This window comes from Tamandua tetradactyla, chromosome 12, assembly GCF_023851605.1.
Source record: "Tamandua tetradactyla isolate mTamTet1 chromosome 12, mTamTet1.pri, whole genome shotgun sequence".
Taxonomy (NCBI): domain Eukaryota; kingdom Metazoa; phylum Chordata; class Mammalia; order Pilosa; family Myrmecophagidae; genus Tamandua; species Tamandua tetradactyla.
This window is the reverse complement of record NC_135338.1, coordinates 89,972,902-89,993,104: the sequence shown is the minus strand read 5'-3', so window position 1 is coordinate 89,993,104 and position 20,203 is coordinate 89,972,902. Positions and strand designations below refer to the sequence as shown.

At 37.4% G+C, this 20,203-nt stretch overlaps 1 protein-coding gene across 10 annotated transcripts in view; it reads left to right on the top strand.

Moving 5' to 3' along the window:
* Window positions 1-20,203, top strand: part of MCTP2 (multiple C2 and transmembrane domain containing 2) — a 254,637-nt gene that overhangs the window by 129,080 nt on the left and 105,354 nt on the right. For all 10 annotated transcript variants that reach the window (XM_077124086.1, XM_077124089.1, XM_077124091.1 and 7 more), the window contains 4 exons: window positions 3,795-3,981; window positions 6,321-6,414; window positions 18,472-18,574; window positions 19,981-20,083. In XM_077124086.1, coding sequence (XP_076980201.1) covers window positions 3,795-3,981; window positions 6,321-6,414; window positions 18,472-18,574; window positions 19,981-20,083 — 487 coding nt within the window. The remainder of the gene's footprint in view (window positions 1-3,794; window positions 3,982-6,320; window positions 6,415-18,471; window positions 18,575-19,980; window positions 20,084-20,203) is intronic.

Below are 20,203 nucleotides of genomic sequence, written 5' to 3'. Positions count from 1 at the left end.
GGAAAACCAGGGCAACAAGTCAAACCCAGCCAGCTGCCTGTTTATGTAAATAAAGCTTTATTGAAACGGTGCATTGGTCTCTGTTCTCTGTTACTGCTTTAATGCTAAAACAGTGGCTGAGGTGAGTGGTTTTGACAGCTACTGAACAGCCCACAATCTAAAAATCCTTCCTGTCTCACCATTCGCAGAAAAAGTGGTCTAGTTGTCTTTCAGTTATTAATGGTGGTATTTTTAATGCTAATTGAAAATATTCGTTATGATAGCCTTTTAAGCCATATGTCTGAAAACTGAACTTATTTTTGAAAGAAAATTTGTATCTACACTAAGCAAACTTTTCATAAATGTTCATAAAGGGTTGCATTTATGTAAGGTTTGGGAGTTGATTTAAGGGATATGTAATGGAAGGGAAATAGAAGAGGTGGAAAAAAGATAATATTTAAGAACACCTTTAAATTTCCATAATTGAACAGTGAGTGAGTGGTTTTAGATTAATTAACTGGAGGGAGGAGTAAGTCTATTTTCATTTGCCCAGGAGGCTGGGCTGGATTGAGCCTTTCTACAAGGTGCTATCAGAAGTTAACCCTGAGCCTAGCTCAGGTGTCTGAAAAAATGCAAGAAAGCCTTGGAAAAGAGCAAGAGATTTTGCAAAGCTTCAGTAGTGACTCGTTACTATTGCGACCAATGTAATTTAGTATTTTCTCACTATAGCTCTAAAGGAAAATGGAAGAGAAAGAAAGTTGGTCTCTCCTTTATGATTTTTATGCTAAAAATTTCTGATCATTGTATTTGGAACTATTTACATCTTAAAGATTTTAGATTTTACCCCGTTTATTTTATTTGACTCTAAATAAAGGAAAAAATCTCAAGAAGCCATTTTGTCCACATGATATATATTAAAACTACATATACTTTACCTTACTGTCTTTTGGAAGGTTGGATGAGAATTGCAGTAAAAGTCTCTGAAGTTCTGAAAGAAAAGCCTTTTTTAAAAAAAAAACTTTTCTGCTGATTTGGCTTATTATGCGGTGGTCCCTTCCTTACTGGAGCAATGCGGTCTAAGGTTGAAATAGGGTAAAATATGAGGCCTGTTGCAGAGTGTCCTCTTTGGATAGATTTCTTTCTCCTGGCTTTTCTCCTTTCTTCCTTAATGTGGGAATAAATTGGTGAGCTGAATGGGGAGCATAGATGCACAACACTGCATTTGTAGAACGTTTCTAGAAAGGCATCTTTGCAGGTAAGCTGGTTGTTAAAACCAGGCAGGGCATAGATTTAAACTGATTCTTAGGGCCAAAGCATCAATTTACATAACCCACATATAAATGGACAGAGGTTTAGCTTCAGTGGACATGATGCTGATATGTCAACTTAACTTCACCTTTCATGTCATTAAGAAAGTTAAGGTGACTATTTGGGTGAATTGACTAATTAGATGAGACTTCAGAATTCCATTAAGTTGGTGCCCAAATCCGCTGTTGCTCATGGGTCTCGTATCTAAACTTGGCACAGTTATTTTGCATGTAGGTGTTCTTTTCTAGTCATCTAAATAATCTTTAAGTGTGATGATTCATACTGGACAGAAAGAATGGAAAAGTTTGTGAACGTGTAATTTTCTTCACATTTTGTTTAGTGAGTGGTTCAACTTAAAAAAAAATAATGAACTGGTCTGTTCCAGTAAATTGTGCCTTTAAACAGTCACCAAGAGTGTTGACAAAGTTATTCTAAATGTTGTACTATTGCTTATAGCATTTTGGGGTGACTTTGGGAATTAATGTCCATTCTATTTTCAATTATCCAAGAAAAATTTTATCATTGCCCAACAATCCATTGTTTTTGATCCACAAACATTATTAGTTATCAGAAGTCTTATCTCTAAATAACTTTCGGCTGTTAAAAAACGAGCAAAACCACTGCACAACAAAAAGTAAACATTCAAAGGACCAAGAATGAGTTGTCATTGTTAATGGTATGAAGAAAGAATGTGCTATAAATAAGTGATTGCTAATTTGGACTAATTAAAATAGCCACCAAATAAAATCCTTGCAAATTTTACATAAGAAATAGTTTTGTTAGGAAAAAGTGTTTATGACAGTGTAAAATAATGCTTAGTAAAGCATTCCTAAGCAGACGTATCACTGCAATATTGATTATGAATTTCTACAAAGTTATTGTAGAAATGCCATAATAAAGCACTTCCAATAAAATTTAATTCCACACTACATAATTACTTATGAAATAAAAATACTTAGTGATTCTTTTCATAAATAGTAGTAAACTTTGCAAGATTCCTTATTGCCAAAGAATACATTTCTTTTGATTCAAAGCATAGAGAATTATTTGAAAAGGTACATTTTTTAGTCTGTCTCCTGTAGAGATACTCGATGAATTTATTGCATGCGAAAGTTCTAAACCACATTGCCTTGCTAGTTGGGGTCACTTTTAATAAATAGGAAATAGGTAAATAAACAGGCATCCTTAATTCTGTAAGCAGTTATCAGTATGCAAACTCCATCACTGATCCTGTAGAAAAAAGCTAGGATAGACTTTTGATATGATGGAACTTTTTTTTCTTTTTAGTGGAACTTCTGTGCTTTCATCCACATTCATTAAATTGGATTATTTTTTCCCAACAAATTCATGTGAATCAAAATTTTTATTGTGCTTTTTAGTATGTCAGTTTACCTATTTCTAATCATCTGCAATCATACAAAATCCACTGGAGCATTTGTTGTAAGAGTCCATCCTTATTTCATATTGTAAGAGTCAGTACTTCCATTCCTCCTCTAAAGTCTTGAATAATCATTGTATTCAATAAATATGGAGGGAAAATGAGAATAAATTAATTTGAGAAACACGCATAAAACTTCACATCAAAGAGCCACCGTTGTCCATTCCCTCCCCACTCCAGACTACCCCTCCTTCTTCACCCACTTGCATATGTAAGGAAAGCAGGTGTGTGTGGTCCAGGCAAGTTTGGAGTTTTCACTGGTAAGGCAAATATATGACTTAGCACCTCAGCCTGCTTTGGGGGAATTTGCTTCCGAATTTAAATGCGATTGAGATTTCAACATCCCCAGAACATTGGTCGTTAAGAGGCGGAAAACATGCAATTTATAGCAGATGGGTACAGCTTTCTCTGCCAGGGCTGCTGAAATGGGATCAATCAACAGCACTTCATGCTCCATTTGTCCAAAAGAAGCCCACCTGGGGGAGCCCTGTGGAACTGCGCCTTATTAGGAAAACACCTTAACACATTTCTTTAAATAAAACTTGCCAGTTGGCATTAATCATGGAGAAAATGGTTTCTCCACGAGAGCTCTTTCTCTTAAATTTCTCTTGTCTTTTTTCTTTTGTTCTTTTTTTTGAACCACATATCCTTTATTTCTTTCCTTGTAAAAGAGACAGCCCAGAGAAGCCATATAGAACACTTATTCTTATGTTTAATGTTAGAAACTTTTTCCTTCCTCTTTCTTGATCTTGTTGTCTTTCTGCAGACGGTATTTGGCAAAGACTAGGGTCTCCTCTTTTCATTTGCCATCCCCAGATGTTGCCTTCTTTTTTATTTTCTTTACCTCTTCATCTCCTTAATTTTAGAGAGTGTTAGGCTGGGAGTGAGGATTATGAGCCGGGGGAACAGCTGTAACCTTGACTGCCCTGTGGGGACACTCAGCAATAAACCTGAGCCCAGACCGAATGCGGTTTCTGGGACGGTGAAATAAAAATCAGCGGCTTCGGAGCTTCCACAGTGGCCTTGAGCTAATTACTTTTCTTTCTCTGTTTTCGTGAAAATATTCTAGGTGTAAAGTGGATATAGCGGCGCTCCCGCTCAAGCAAGCCAACTGTTTGGAGCTGCCACTGGAGAACTGTCTGGGGGCTCTTCTAATGCTGATCACACTCACGCCGTGTGCGGGAGTCTCTGTCTCTGATCTGTGTGTCTGTCCTTTGGCAGACCCCAGCGAAAGAAAGCAGATTTCCCAGCGATATGTGAGTGCTTTGCCTGGGTTCATGGCTCCTACCCCTGAACCCCTTTATAAATGGAAACAAAGTATATGAACTGAAAAACTACCTAAGAGAAGATCTTTGTCCAAAGTTTAATTGTATGTCTCATAAAACAAAACATCAACCCTAGAGGTTAATGTGTTAGTGAGAAGGTGAAATTAGGCTCAAGTTTGCCTGGCTATTTTAAAAGGTACTTTGAACATTTGCTTTTACGAAGTCTTCGAAGAAAATTGAAATCTGCAACTAAGCAAGCTATTGTTTGGTATGTCTGCGAATGGGAATAGGGATTTTAATATAAATTCGCAAAAGTAACTTTTTTGCCAACAGCTAATGTTTGCAAAGTTATGGATATACTTTTAGAACCTTTTAAGATCAAATGAGAAAGTGTTTTTGCCTTATAAAGCAAAGCACTAGATAGGCATGAAAGATTGTTGTTGTATACTATCCTGGATGATAATAGCAGTATGTGATTTTTGCCTAAGTAGCTGCAGTGTGCTTAAAAGTCCACTCAGCATTTTTAAATGGAATGGCTTTGTCCTCTTCATTTATTTTTTTGTACACTGGCTTTCTAGGTGCCTTTATTTGCATTCTGTTTTTATCCTGTCTTCTTTTAAAATCAATATGTTTATTTTATGGCCCTACATTTCAAGAAAGATGTGAAAGACACATTTTAAGAAAGTGGCATGGAAATTAAGCAGAGATGAATCCCTATTCAATGAGAATATCATGCTCTGCATTAATTTCAGTGCTTCCAGAATTCTACACTGTGCCAGTGTATTGATTAATCGAATAATTCTTTATCCTTGGAAGTCTAAAAACTAGCTGCGCATCTTGTTATTGGCACAGATTCTGCATGCAACATTAGCTTATTCTGAAGAAGCCTCAACAAAAGTATTTATTCATATTTTCTCTGATGTCTTGAATTAAGCAAATGAAAATTCGATGGTGAAAAATAAAACTTTTCTCTAAACTTTCCCATAGATAAATCGCAAAATTTACCAAATGCATGAGTACTGTGTATTTATAAGAGAACATTCGATAAGATCATAATGTCTGCTTTGAATAATGTCTCAGGATTTGAGAAGTAAATTGAAAAGAGGTTTGAAGAAGCTGTGATCAGAATAGAAATATCAACTATTTCTTATCTAGCTAGTTGGTCAGGGTGGCATGCTAGAAGGTAAGGACACTGTGTTCTGTGTTTGGCTATAAAAGAAAAGCTTTAAGTCCTCACTGTAGCACTTTGCAGCAGTGAAAACCCAAGCAAGGTACACTACCCCTGGATTTATTTTTTAGGTTGTATAAGGATAGATAAACTTTAAAGGTACTGCTACCTCTAAAATTCTGGAAGTATTTTATTTCAAATGTTTTCATCTTAGTTTATAAACTCCAGTTATTTCAAGGTGAAAATAGGAGAAGCAATTCTGGAAAGTTCTTGGGACTTGTGCATAATTAGGTTATTCAAACTTTAACCAGTTTTAGGCTTTAGTCATTCAATCTGAAATACCTCAAAACAAATATTTTATTATCCTTCAATAAGGCTGGAGGGTTTGCTTATTATAGGTTGCTGGTTGATTATCTTGTGACAGAAAAACTATCTGGAAGTTAGTGTTTCTCAGTGAATGTGTTCTGAAGGTATGAGAAGAAAGTTTATCTGCCTATATGTTTCATGCACAATTTAAAGATGCTGAGAACACAGGCATCTGAATATTGTTCTATATACTTAATTATCAAAAGATATTTATTCAAGCTTTGGATCATGCAAATTAAGATTAAAAGCAATATTGATATGGGGTGATGATAGATGTTCAATCTCTAATTTAATGAACTGAGTAAAAGAGATCAGAGAATTCACTTTATTTCCTTCCCTACTCTCCTTCTATAGTAATAATTATCAGTTAAGTGTCCGAGTTCAGGCTTCTCGGTTCCAGAAAGTTTGCACTTACTGAGTTAGAATGATGTTGCTTTTTTAGGGTGATTTACAAAGTTTCATTAAACAGAAAAAAGTGGGAAAAGGGAATGCCTGTAGTTCCACACACTTTGCCCAAACCTACTTGTGCTCCTGTATGGGGGTGATATTAAAAGTAGATTGTATGTGATTGAAATTTGTTTATTTTGAAGCTATGGTTAATTAAGTCTCAGTCACCTTTCTTTTAAACTGGCTAGATGAATATTTGACTGTCTGTTTAATGGTATAATGCCTTTTTTGGAGTTTTTCTAAGAGTTTAATGAGAAAGGTTAAGATAAATCTAATGTACTTCCTGTAGGATTTTATGGCAATAAATAGAAAGTGATTTTCATTTTTGATCTCCTTTTCTCCCCCTCAGTGCTTACAGAACTCTCTGAAAGATATGAAGGACATCGGCATTTTACAAGTGAAGGTTTTAAAAGCAGTAGATCTCTTAGCAGCAGATTTCTCAGGTACAGAATATTTTCATTTTATAATTCGTGTTTTACTTTTGTTTTAATTTATTTCCTCCTTTGAAATGATCTCAGGGCAAAGCAAACTATTTTAATGAGTAGAAGGATGTGTAAAACAATCATGCTGTCTCAGATGGGAAAATAGAAGGGAAGAGACCCAGGCCTGAGCAGGTTTTTCACATAATGAATGTTTTCCACAAAATTATTATTTCACATAATTTAATTATGGTTATATAATTTACTAGTCCATTTAAGTTTCAAATATATTTGCATATTATTAGTGTCCCTGCTTCTTTATCAATTAAATTAATTTTCTGATAAAGGTTTTTCTATCGTAACTCGAAAGACAGTTATTTGCCTTTTTGCCTTTACTCGCCGCAGCAAGAACTCTCTGGTACAAATGCTTTACTGTTGGCAGCATAGAGCATGTGGCTCATAAATCAGAGCATAAAAGCAGATATGTCTAGTGCCTCCCTGTAACAATGAGCAGTCTAGGTCATGGGGCCACTTTGTTGATAGCAGTGTCTTTTTGGAATTTCTCTTGGTGCTCCACTCGCTTAACTTTTAGATGGAGGCTAGGACAGCTGCACTCTATGCTGACTGTTCTCTGTTCAGTATAGGGTGGTCCAGACATTCCAATGTCTGATCATTGGCTCTGCACCCATTGCTGGGTTATCCACTCGTGTTGGCAATCCAGATGCCTACGAGACAGCAGCTCGTTATGCCTATTAATGAAAGCAAAGAACAGTATGCAGTATTGAATGTTTTTAGATCTCACATTTTTAGAGTGGAATCTACTCTTTTGCATCCTTGTGCACAAAAACAATTATACTCTATTCCTATAACTTCTGAACTTCTGAGATCGAGTGCATAAAAGTAAGCTCAAACATTGAAGAAGAGTATTTTAAGCCATTTATACTGCAAAAATGATGGAAAATACAATCTTAGTTAAAATAAAGACTTCTTACCAGTTGCCCTCAAAGAATGAACTGATAGAAATGACTACTCATTAGATAAGCTCCCAAAGATAGATGAGCCCAACCTTAAGGAAATGCCTAGGAAGCAGACCCTAGATGTTTATTTTTATTTTTTTGCCAACCTGGAAATATACATTTTCGGGGTTTTAGATGAAATACCCAAGTGATTACTTCTAATATTCATTGTTTAGTCACAAAGGTTTATAGTTGCCTGTGAATTTAGAAATGTACCTTCATTTTAATTTATATTTCAGGAGAACAGTTTATTCAAACATTTCACAGGTATCTCTGCCATCAGTATATTTTCTCACCAGTAAAGAACATGTAGAGTTACCTACCATGGTTTTCCAGAGTACAACGTTTTTGCTTCCACTTATCTGTTCCGATACAGTACTTCTGAATCCATGCCTGTTGTTGTCTCAGGAAATGCCATCTCAAGATCTAAGGGCCCATTTATACTGAGGAACAGAAGTTTTAAAAATTCCTTCTGTAGATGTGTAGTTTGTGATCTCTAGCCTTAATTGTAGTGCTTTAATTTTTTTTAAGGCTTGTTTACAACTGTATGCATCCATGGGAACACATTTACCTGCATTAGCCACCTTTCAGATGATACTCATAAAGCCTCACAAATTAGACTTGATTGTGGTTGTGTTAGGTGAAGGTATCTTCCCCAAAGAGTACATTGATTTTTAAATAAGGTTGATTAGAGAGGATCCTTCATGCAAAGACCGGAATATAAGGCAAAAACCCTCTTTTCAGAAGAATAGCTTTTGGGGATAATGTTGTTTTCCTTATATTCAGATGTTCAGTTGATAGTTTTGGAAGGCAAATTTGAATAATGAAGGTGAATGCTGAAGAATTCCAGTAACAAAAAGCCACGGATGGAATTCACGTAATGCGCTGAGGTTTGATGAAATACCCTGACATTTTACTACCCCTCTACTATTTGTGAGAAAATGATCACTCTTCAGAATTGAGGCATGATCATTAGGTAAACTTGTCTTTGGACCATATTAAACTTCATTTTAAAATTGAAATTTCACAGTCTATGTGTTTTATGGACATCAGGCCCCTGTGTGAGTCCTCCAGTCTGTCACCAAACAAGCCATTGCTTAGGACAGCGCAGTTAACCTAATTCAGAGGGCTGTAAAGTAACTTTTCTGTATGAAAAAAAGAAATGGATTCAGTTTTCCATGAGATGGCAATATGGATATACTTGATAGATGCTATAAAAATGTCAGCGTCACTTGAATATGGATTGAAAGAGGTACCGTCTTTACCAGTGCCAGGAACATTTTTTAAGAAATATGTATCTACATATTTTGTGTACCTCCATACCAAGCATTTTCTGCTTAGGCTTACTTTACAGTTAAGTATACCATTGCTCAGAGAAGGAAGTATTTGCCTGCAAGTAAAAAAGAAATATGTTTACTCCGAATAGCCAGGGGCATTGTCTAACGAACAATGTTCATTTTGGACATAATGCAAAAGAGAACTTTCTAAGACTTCCACATTTCTTTCTTTCGTTGTAGCTTTATTTTATTTTATTTTTTGTAGTGGTAGTAGTTTGCTTCTTTGAAACAACACCAGAAGCCATAATGACGATGCTTCTAGTTTGTTCTGAGAGTCAGGGGTCGTGATAAAGCAAACGTCTGTGGCTGTTCATGGCAGTACCCATGGAGATTACAGTTATAGCTTGCAGGGTACAGGCCCCTCCCAAACTGGAGGAGAAATGGATGCTTTCATCACTCCATCGTCAGTGCTTTGCAAATTGTAAAATTATCCATCTCCTTACAGGTAACAGTTCCAAAAAGAAAATATCAGTTGGCTCTTCCACTATGACAAATTTAGAGGGATATTTATAATCAGTTGCTATTGATATTATGATTATATAGGTATTGTCTAAGGAAGGAATAAAATAAATTTTAGAAATATTGAACCCATTAATATTTAGATAATGGAATTAAAAAATATATCTATATATACCAAAGTGGTGTTATATAAAATATGTTTTTATATAAAGAGAAAAGTTAATGTTAACTTTTCAAATATGATAAAATATTTATCATTTAAGTCTCTGTTAAAAGATATTTGTAAAAGATAAAAGACTTTTATGCTCTAACATATAAAACATGTATTTATTATTTCTCTGATTATTAATTCATTTCCCCCAGTGTGCCATTTAAATGTGCGATTGGAAGTATTTCCATATTCATAAACTTACATTTGTATATAGCTTGGTAGTTTTTTTTAAAAGTTTTTGGCATTTACTTGTATATAAGAGACAGGCTTGTTTTTGTTTTGCTTTAAAGAGTCTGAAGCCATCTCCCTGCTTTTGCAACCTGTCCCTCCAGTGTTGGGGAAAATATTCTAGTGTTCTCAGTGTCACAGCCAGCAGTATGTGTGGCTAGTCATAAGCAGTTATCCTAATAGAGGAGCCCGCCAGATTATTTTATTAACGAGTTTGCCTCACAAACACCTTGTGACCAGGATAACCTAAAATCTTCTTTAAGTAAAAGCTTACCCTGTCTACTGTCATTACTGTCAGAGTAACCCAACCTGTGGCCTTGATTCACAAAACAGGTGATAAATTGTACTGGGAGCTTCAAGGTGAGCAGAGCTGTATGTAAGGTTTAATGAGAACGACATACTTCACTCCACTGCTGCTAGCCTTAAAACTCAGCTGTTTTAGGAAGAACACATCCCACATTCTTCCTGTTAAATGAGAGAGAGTAGCATCTATCCTCAATAGAGGCCCTCACAGAGAATTTCTTACTGTGCCCAGGGGCACATCAGGTTTATGAATTAATATGCTAGAAAGAAATTCAGAGTTTACCTCATGGACCACAGAAAGATAATAAAGTAGACAATGGGTTAATGCGAAAATTGTTTAGAGAATTGAAATGTTTTCTCGTCACAGCTGCATCTTATCTCATTGCTGATGACAAAGCCTGTCTTACCTTGAGAGAAGTCAGCTGATGAGCTCAGCACATGTATGGAGAAGGTTCTGGGTAGTCTTATTGCAAGTAATAGAATATTGGTGAGAAGCTGCAGCATTACGACATGTAAGGGTTAATCTAGCACATCAACATTGAAACTATCCTGACTGCCATTTGCATAATGCTTATCACCAAAATGACAACCTGGCCAGTAGCTCTTCTCATGTTCTTAGAGTCATAATGTGGGTTTCATACCTCTTGCTTCCCTGTTATTTAAGCTTTCTCTTTATTTTATTTTCCTGAATTTATTATATAATTATTCCTTTCCCCTAAGGAATCTTCCAGTAGCAAAAGTGGCTATTCTTCATTCCCTCTTTGCTTTGTTCTTCCATCCCCCAACCAGTAGCCACTGCCCTTTAAGAATCCTGGTGTAAAAGAGGACACTTGGAAACTTATATTTTTCTTTAAGTCATCATGCCAATAGTAGCAAAAGAGCACGCAGAGCAGCATTCTAAGCTTAGCTCAGTGTAGACTATAATATAATATAATATAATATTAAATGGTATAAAACATAACAGTTGTGTAGTGTACTAGCACACAGCATAATATGATACAAGACAAGGTATATATGCATGATATAACATGTAAGGCAATATAAAATAATTTTATAATACATTATACAACATAATGTAGTATGTAGGAATAGTTCCTATCCTTTTAAAGCACAATTCCTTCTTATTGTTCGTGTTTCAGACATTCTTATAATCTCTATCTAATGATCAGAAAATGAAGAGCTATTGAGGGACAAAACTGGAAATACCATTTTTACCCACAGTTTCGCAATATTTGCCGTCCGGTAGCCTCACAGCTGTTCTCCTTTCATCTCTGTAACTTTTCACACTTTTTACCATAGAAATTATACCCATCAAACACAGAAAGTTTCCAAATGGACCTGGATACTCTTGACATCTTGGCAATAAGTTTGTCTTTTGGACGTTTCTCTGTTTCCAATGTTAATAAACAAGATAACTATCAGAATAACACATAATCTCAGAATAATCTCAAAATATCTATCAGAGGAATGATAAAGGCAACAGGTTTTAAACCCAGAAGAAATGTAAGTTATCATGAAAAAGTCTTATTTAATAAATAAGGATATTAGGGAGTACAGCAGTGCCTGATGCAGGAAAACAAAGATGCCTTTAATTCTAGAACCACTATTCCTTTTCAAGGGCTCCAGCAGAGCTCTCTCAGCTTTTTATTCTTTAAGTTTTTCCAAACATAAGGTGAGCCAACTTGGTGGTAGATCTGGTAATGCTCCAGAAATATTCATTGAGCACCTACTTAGGGAGTTTATGATAGGGGAGAGTAGGCTTCTGTTTACTCCCACTTCGCCTCTCGTCCTCTCTGAGGAATAAATACCCGGTGTAGGCAGAGACTCGTATGCTGTGGATGAGGGAGGTGTGTCAAGCTCCCTGGCTTCTTGGTTGTGCCATTAGGAGGAGCTCTTGATCTGTTCCCCACCCAGGTTTGACCTACCAATTTGGTGGCAAAGTCCTCGGTTCATTCAGTAAGTACAGGAGCCCTTTCCGTGTGCCTGGGACTGGTGCCTTAAGTACATCAATACTCAGTCCATGATTTTTTCACTGAAGATAAAAATGAACACCCCTGTTTTTGTCCTTTATTTTTACAGTAGTGTGCTGTCATTTAATCCCTGTATATTATGGTACAGTACAGAGGTGTGTATTTAGAAACAGAGATCTATGAGCCAATCTTGGTTATATAATATACCAGCCTTGTGTTCACTTCCTCACGAATATTTTGAGGGTTAAATTAAAACCAAATGAACATGACCAGCACATATAAATAAGGGCTTATTTCCACTGTTTATTAAATTAACTAAATTAATTTTATTGGAGGTAGTTGGTATATAGAATTGTACAAGCTATTGCCGCCTTGATATTTTTGCTTATAATCTCCCCAGTTTTAGATAATATTGGAAACATAAGCATTGCTCCTCACTTTTAGCCCATCAATTACTTTGAGAAATCTACAGTTACCACTATGAGATGGCTGGAATTGTTTCCATTTCTATTCCCTGCTAAACGAAATGGGAAAAATACTGTACTTCGTGGCATAGAAATTATCATACTAAATTAGTTTAGCATTTCCTATATTGATAATCTGGAAAATAGTTTTATCAATATGTAATACCATTATGGCCTCATTAATTTTTTCTTATATATAAAGTGAAAACCTTAGAAACCATTGACCCAGGTATTGCATTTAGAACACACATTTCAGATTAGGAATGTCCCTGCTAAATGCTATAATACTAGCTACTCAATAATTTCTGTAAATTTAGAGCAGTGACTATAAGTTTTTGTTGTTGTTTGTTTTTGTTTATTTTAATGCCAAAGGTCATTAGTGCCAGAAGAGAAATAGTTTTATAGTTATTGTTTACTGGAATTTTAAGCCACATGCCCGTTTTCTGGTATGTTTTTATCTGATTCTTGAAACCATATCCAGTCATACCTCTCTTCGTAATGATGCCCTATTTTCAAAGGGAGGTGTGCAATTGCAATTGCTAGAAAGCTCAGCAGTAGCAAGTGCTTTTAATTTTCATGAAAATCTCATGAATAACTGAGTCCACACCAAGATCAACTTTTTTTTTTAAATCACATTCAAAATGATATAAATCTCATTTGACAGGCTGTCTACTGTAACTTTCTGACAAAGAAAATGGACTCTAGTCGGTGTAAAATTTAGGAGTATGTAAAAGATTTTATGGCTTGAAAACTTAATGGGATCATGAGAATGAATGGATTTGGTTCATTTGCATTGTTTTGTGAATTAGCGAAAGGATCCCTCCTTCTTATTGGATGGGTTCTTAATGCTTGGCAGGTAACATCTTAATGTATTCAGCAAGTATACCTCCTCAGTGTGAGACCCTATGTTAAGAATTGGTTCCTGCTCTCACATTAAGAAACTAATTAAGTCAGTGATTGTCTAATTACAATTATATTGCCTGGGGCAAGAATAGGGGGCTATGACTCATTTAAAGGGCACCTGGCTGCTGTTCCTGCAGGAAATGGTATTTTTTATAAGATGTCAATTTTACGGGGTTAGGTCAGCAGAGATGAGGGAACAACATTTTAAAATGAGGGAACAGCATACTCAAAGCCCTTCAGTGCTTTTCCAAGGACTTGGGAGAAAACAAGTGAAGCTGGAGAATAGAGAAATAAGGGACCCTGATGGCAGAGGAGACTCATGTATCAGGAGGGGCCACATGATTCGGGAATTTATCGACCAGGTTAGGGAATTTTGGAAACGATTAAAATGAAGGCATGCCATGATCCGATATGAATTTATGAAAATGTATCCTGGCAACTCTGAGGAGCAAGCATTTTGAGGGGAGAAAAGTGAAAATGGAAAATGCTAGGCAAGTTTGGTAGATGATGGTGGCTTATGGAATTATGCAGTGGCAAAGGAGTGAGGTTAGAAGAAAGAAAATGCTCATGTTACTGGTTCCAGTTTGTTTTATGTTAGAATGTTAGAAATCAGGAATTTGGTAAAATACTATCTCAGCAAAATCAAGTTCTTCTCTTCTTTAGCTGTCCCGATAGTCCTAATAAACTCCTTATTCTGGACATCTTCAGTGTGAAGAGACATGCCATGATGTCCATTCTTGTCTTAGGAGAGCCTGTCCTTTGGAGAAGCAGGACATACTAGAAAAATTGGGTGCAGAAAGGCAGAGATCACATTCCCCTCTTTTAGCCCCCAGCATGGCACTTTCCACATTGCAGGGATCATCAAGAATTTGTTGAACAAATGAGCAGGCACAGCATACAAGGAGGTGTTATAATACCTAAACAAAAAATCATAGAGGTTCAGAAGCTCCCTGGAACTTAAGGGTGCAGAGGAAAGTTCCATGTAGAAGACATGTCTTATATTGGCACTTAGTTTACATTTGTATTATTGGGGGGAAGTAAGGGAGGGGAGCATTGCAGGCAAAGGCCATTACACTACATGGCAAAGTAAGAAGCACAAATGCTCCCTGCCCTACTATGTGCTGGGGAGGGTGTGGAGAGCCTGGTGAGGTCAGGGGTCAGAGAAAGGCATACCAGCCTTGCTAAAAGGGTTGTGAATAGGGCGTGGATTTAGATGGACTGTGGGTGGGGAGAATAGAGAGAATATAGATGGATTATATAATGGAAAATATAGAATTCCAGCATGAGCAATTAGAATTTGCTCTAATATATAATAATATGGTTTATAGATAGTTGAAAATAAGGTATGAAGGTGGGGCTTTAGGAAATTTTATCTGGTATGGCTCTGCTGACCTTTTACCTTCCCAGCCTCTCTGAGCTGTAATGCTCCACACTTGGGTCCAGGAATTTTCTTCCTCCAGGAATGCTTTCTTCCAGCCCTGCCCCTTGTGTTGTCAGTCTCTGATGGCTGCTGACTGCTGGCTGAGTAAAAATGAAATGAAATGAAATGGGAACTTCTGGTCATGGGCTTTAAAGACTGCGAGTCAATCTCTGCATCTATCCACCCTCATATTTCCTAATTCCTGCTATTTGCATGTTTATATATATTTTTATCTACCTGATTAATATAAGGCTCTGAACTGTCCTCATCTCCTCTAAAAGGACTTACCTGTTCCTGCTAGCCAGACTGTACTCTTTCTAAACCTTGATAGTCACCTTCCATTGTAAAATGTTTCTGGGTTTTTCCCAATCAAATCAAATTTCTCTGTAGTTAGTTGCCTCACCTGCAAAATGGCATGTGCAGCACCTTGCCCAGAGAGTTGATATGAGAGTGAACGAGGATTTGCCTAAAGCATGGGGTTTCCCATGGAGTGTGTGGATGTGGGAGGAGCATGTCTCCCTCTCCTCAACCCCGCCACGGGGGCCCAGGCATCTCCCGGCCGCCCTCTTTCCCAGGCCACGGCAGTCTCCCGAGGAGAGTCCGCGTGGGGGGCTGCCTGTGTCAGGCCCTTTAAATGATATGCGCAGGCTAAATGTGGAACAGAAATACACAGAGAAGGCTGGAAGGCTGGAACAGGGGATAGGGCAGTGTGTGGCGGAAGGTCAGAAAGGAGAACAACTCGATCTCTTGAGGAGAAGCATGATTACGAGAGTTCTCTGGAGGCCGTGGCTCTGTGGACTTGTATGTCAGGGCCCAAGGTGGATCAGGGCCAGGAAGAGAGTGGGTGCTTTGATAAATATTGATCAAAGGACTTATCAAAAGAATGATCTGACGTCTAAAACAAATTTGTTACTTGTCATTCAACTACTGTAACTGATAAAAAAAAAAAGATAAAACTGCTTAAACGAAAAACACCTATTTGCCACTCAGGGAGTATAAATGGATTTTAAAGTGGTGTGGAAAAAACAGTGAAGGCTACTGAGTACAGGCTGCTAAGACCTCAATGCCAAACTGAATCACCAATGACATAACTGTAGATGTTCGTTCTACCTGTGAGATGTGTGGGCCAAAGAGGAAAAGCGCAGACCTGAATATATACTCATCAGTTCCCAAGGCGCTCTTCTCTCGGTACCATCAGGGAACATTTGGACATTTCATTTATTAGGGAAGACGGTTTTTATCCCAATAACAGTATTTGTTCTTTAAATTGTATTGGCATTCCCTGTGTATCTGGAACCTTTTAAAGGGAAAGGAATGAATCCATAATGTCTACCTAAATTCCTCTACAACTGTTTTAATGTCTTTGTTTCTTCTGCCTGCCTGTTTATTCTGTAATATTAATAAATGCAGCGTTTTAATGAGCTTTGACTGAATTATCTTCAGAGAGCTGGTGTGTTGTGTTCCTTAGAGACATTTAACTGAAGCTCCCGGTTTCTGGTGGGAAGTCTGCTCCTCATTAGCTGGGACAGCAGCAGCGTGCCTGCTCCAGAGTGCTGGAGCGGAAGTGCGCGCCCACCTGTGACCCCTTGGGACTGGCCTGGCTCTGCCCTGTGGTGGGGGGCACCTCCGCCGCTTTCATTAAAAGTGTCAGACACCTTCCCCCGAGCAAATGCTGATGGGCTGTCATGCTGGGATCTCTGAAGGAGCAGTGCTGACATCTACTAATAGTCTGACAAATGGTTAAGTGGCTGTTTCAGCTTGGGTTGAGGATTCAAGCCTGGTATACCTGAGCATGAAGCAGGGACATTGTGTTCTCTTTCATGGGCACAATCTTTGAGGAGGAAATAGGTTTCTCAACATTGACAGGTTCCTCCCTAAACCTTACCTCCCCCCCAAAAAAAATAAAAACAACAACAAAAACATGTTCCCAGAGTAAAACTGCCTTCAAATAGCCAAACCTAAGACTTTTTGCAGACAGATGGATTTTTGTGGTGGTTTGTTTTGGGTTGCTAAATATCCGAAAGCCCTTCTGTGTTTTGGGTGTCCCCACTGCATATTTTGGAAATAGGGATCAGAACCCACTTTCAGCCATAGAAGCTAAAAGTACTTCCTGCCTGTGTCTAGGCAGCTAGGGCACAGGTCGTTGTTTGGCAGGAGCCATCAGCTGTTTCCTCTAAGACCTTGGCGTCTTCCTCAATTCAGGTAAAGATGCAGGAGTGGAAGAGGCAGCAGCACACAGAGGCAGGGGACCTGAGTGTCCACAGGGCTATTGTCCAGGTGGAGCCGAGTCTACACTAGACCTTTCCTTGGGGAAGAGTAGTCACTGTGGTACTTGTGCCTAAGTATTCTTATCTGTAACTTGTTTCTAGTGATTTTTCAAGCCTGATTTTCCAGACTTTGTAACAGTTTTAAGAGTTGTTTGACATTATTTCAACAAATCCTTTTTCTGCTTGAGTTAGACAGGGACTATTTCCATAATTTGCAACTGACAACCCCAATTCATTAGCTTATATCCATGGCTGGTAACTGAGATAATAGCATGAACTTAAAGCCTCTGGCCGGGCATCTAAGAGTCTGGGTCACTAGGCAGTTTACTGAAATCTCTTGTTTCATACTGAGCCTTAAACATGCATCTGTTCTTCTTCTCCTTCTTTTAAAACATATAATCTTTATGCAGTCTTCTGCATGTCAGTCTCTCTCTCTTGACATGCAACACCTCAGAGCTCCTGGTTATTAAATGAATTAGATGTTGATTCAGTGACCCAAATGGTAGACCAGTAGGTCAAGAGGTCTCTCTGCATTAGGCCCTGGCTTGAGATGCCTCAGGCATTTGTTGGAATAGCAACTGTCTTGATGCCCCTAATTAATTTAGCACATCCTGCTTTGCAAAGTGAAAGTGTGCTGCAAAGGCAGGCAATGTGTTAATGCTGTATGGACATCATGAGCCATTCATTCTTCCCCTGACACTTAGAATTCTGGATGCTTCTGCCAGATCCAACAAAAGGGATGAGAAGTTTTATCAAATATCTATCTGGGTCCAGCTTTGGATTTTGGATTTTCTTGCCTGTTTTTTGAGTATGTGGTAGATAAGGTAGAAGAAGATGAAGGAAAAGGGGAGATGGGAGAAGCAGAAATTGAACTCCATTTTGTTTTTCAAGTTAAAAACTCTGAACTCTATGGAATTATACTCTTGCATTTCTAAGAGCACCAAATATATATATGTAGCTCATGTGTTCACATAATGAACTAAGTATATAGTGCCCTGCATGTGTGTGGCCGTGCTCTCAGGAGCACAATTTTAACGTCTACATAGCCATTCTTAAGTTTTTCTTCACTTCTCTCATGGCCTCATAGAAGCCTATAAGTTATTAAAGGCTTATAGGAAAGCAATGATCCATTTATCTGCTTGACTTAAAGAAAATTTTGGAAGGAAACTGAGAAGAGCTTCATTTTTTAGAGCATTATGTGCAGGTGGATTGCCTTTCACATGTCAAACTGACACCCATGCCTGTGAAACCCAGGTGTAGGTCATTGGCTTCCAAGGCTAGATCTCCATTGTGTACATGCTCTCTGTCCATTAAATATGTTAATGTCCCCAAACCTATAGCCCTGCCCGTTTCTTGGATTCCCATACAGGACCTCTCTGTCACCTCTGCTCTTTCAGCAAGCACAATTTTATCATTACTGAAGGGCCATGACTTTTGTTCACTTTGCCTCTGACACTTTTGAAACTTACTTGTCTTTGATCAAGGTCTGTATTTTCTTTCCAGGGAAGAGTGATCCTTTTTGCTTGTTGGAATTAGGCAACGACCGACTTCAGACGCATACGATTTACAAAAACCTCAACCCCGAATGGAACAAAGTTTTCACATTGTGAGTGTTTTAGTCTCCTGAATACTGAGGAGTAGCTTTAATTTAGAGAAGAATTATCCCTGATATGTTTAGGGCCAACTGGAACATTTGAATGGAACTTTTCTGTCCATTTTTATGTGTAAACAGTGAATTTTATTGTTTTTTTCCTTCTGAAAACCATTTATGCTTTCATTTTACAGAGCATGGTGTTAATAATAGAAGAGATCTTTCTGAATTGCAAGGGAGTGTTGCAGAAAGCATTTATAAAGCAGATCCTTTACTGGTTAAATTAATCTCTGAGTAGATAGAAGCCTCCATATATCCAGACAGATACCTTTCTGGGTTAGGGGAAATTACAAATAGAGACCTACCTTAAATTTAAGGAGTGTCTATGTTATACATTATTTTAATGACTGGAGGCTTGTATTCGATCAGTCTTTTGGAAAATACAGATTATCTGTGAATTCTCAAGGACTCCCAAAGGCTACTTGAACTCCAGTTTATCTCAGTGGCTTGATGCCCTGCCCATTGTTTTTCAAATCCAGGCATTTAGGAGGCTGGATATATTTATGTTTCCAAGTTTGCTTTAGATTCTGAAGCACTTGACCATGAAGGGGAGGCTGTGCGTTGAATTGGGCAAAATGGGGGTACATTGTCACTACAAAACTGAAGAAATATTCTGTGCTTGGAAGTTAAAGAATAAAGTTCATTTTGAATTGGGTTGATGGTATTACTATAAAGTTATCAAGAATCTATGAGAAGTGATTTTATTCTGCTAAGCAGGTTCACAAATTAGCAGAGAACAAGAAATTTCTTGTTTGCCCAATGCCTTGTCAGTGATTTTGGTTCCATATGTCATTATACTATCTCTGATGTCTGGTTTCTGGTCAATATAAAAAAAATGTTTCTAAATATGAATGGAATTTTTAGCATCTTTCAACATGTTAAATTATGTTTAAACAATAAGAGGCTTTCTATGTTTATCAGCAAATAGTGATTTTGATCACTCATTTTTAAAAGAAATAATTTTTTATTAATTCAAAGTAAAGAAAATATTATTTTTGTTTATTTCATTTGGAAGCTACTTTGAAATCACTTTCCTTTTACACATCTTACTCACCCTGCCTCCACCCCTTTTCTCTCTCTTCATCCTGTTTCTTTAAGTGTCCTACCCTGGAGTGTATGACATGGAAAATGTCATAGTAAAAAAGTTGACTTCTTTTTTTCACATAGATGTCTGAATATTCCATGATGGAAGGTTTGGGAATACAGTCAGTTTGATTTAATTTTTGGAATTTAATTAAATGGTAGTTTTATACTCTAAGGACATACAGACTTAATTAGTGAAAAAGTGTTTTCAGATCTTCATTGAACAGACTTCATGTGTGTGTTTTTGCATTTAATACATGGTATGTTTCTTGTTTTAGTCCCATTAAAGATATTCATGATGTTTTGGAAGTGACAGTGTTTGATGAAGATGGTGATAAACCCCCTGATTTTCTGGGAAAAGTTGCCATTCCCTTGCTGTCCGTAAGTTACCTTTTTTAATAAACAATCTGTGAGTCATTTTACAGTTGATGAGTTTTTACCATCTAGCATTGTTTTATCTTTGTCAGTCTGGGGAAAAAAAGTCACCATAGCTCCAGCAAA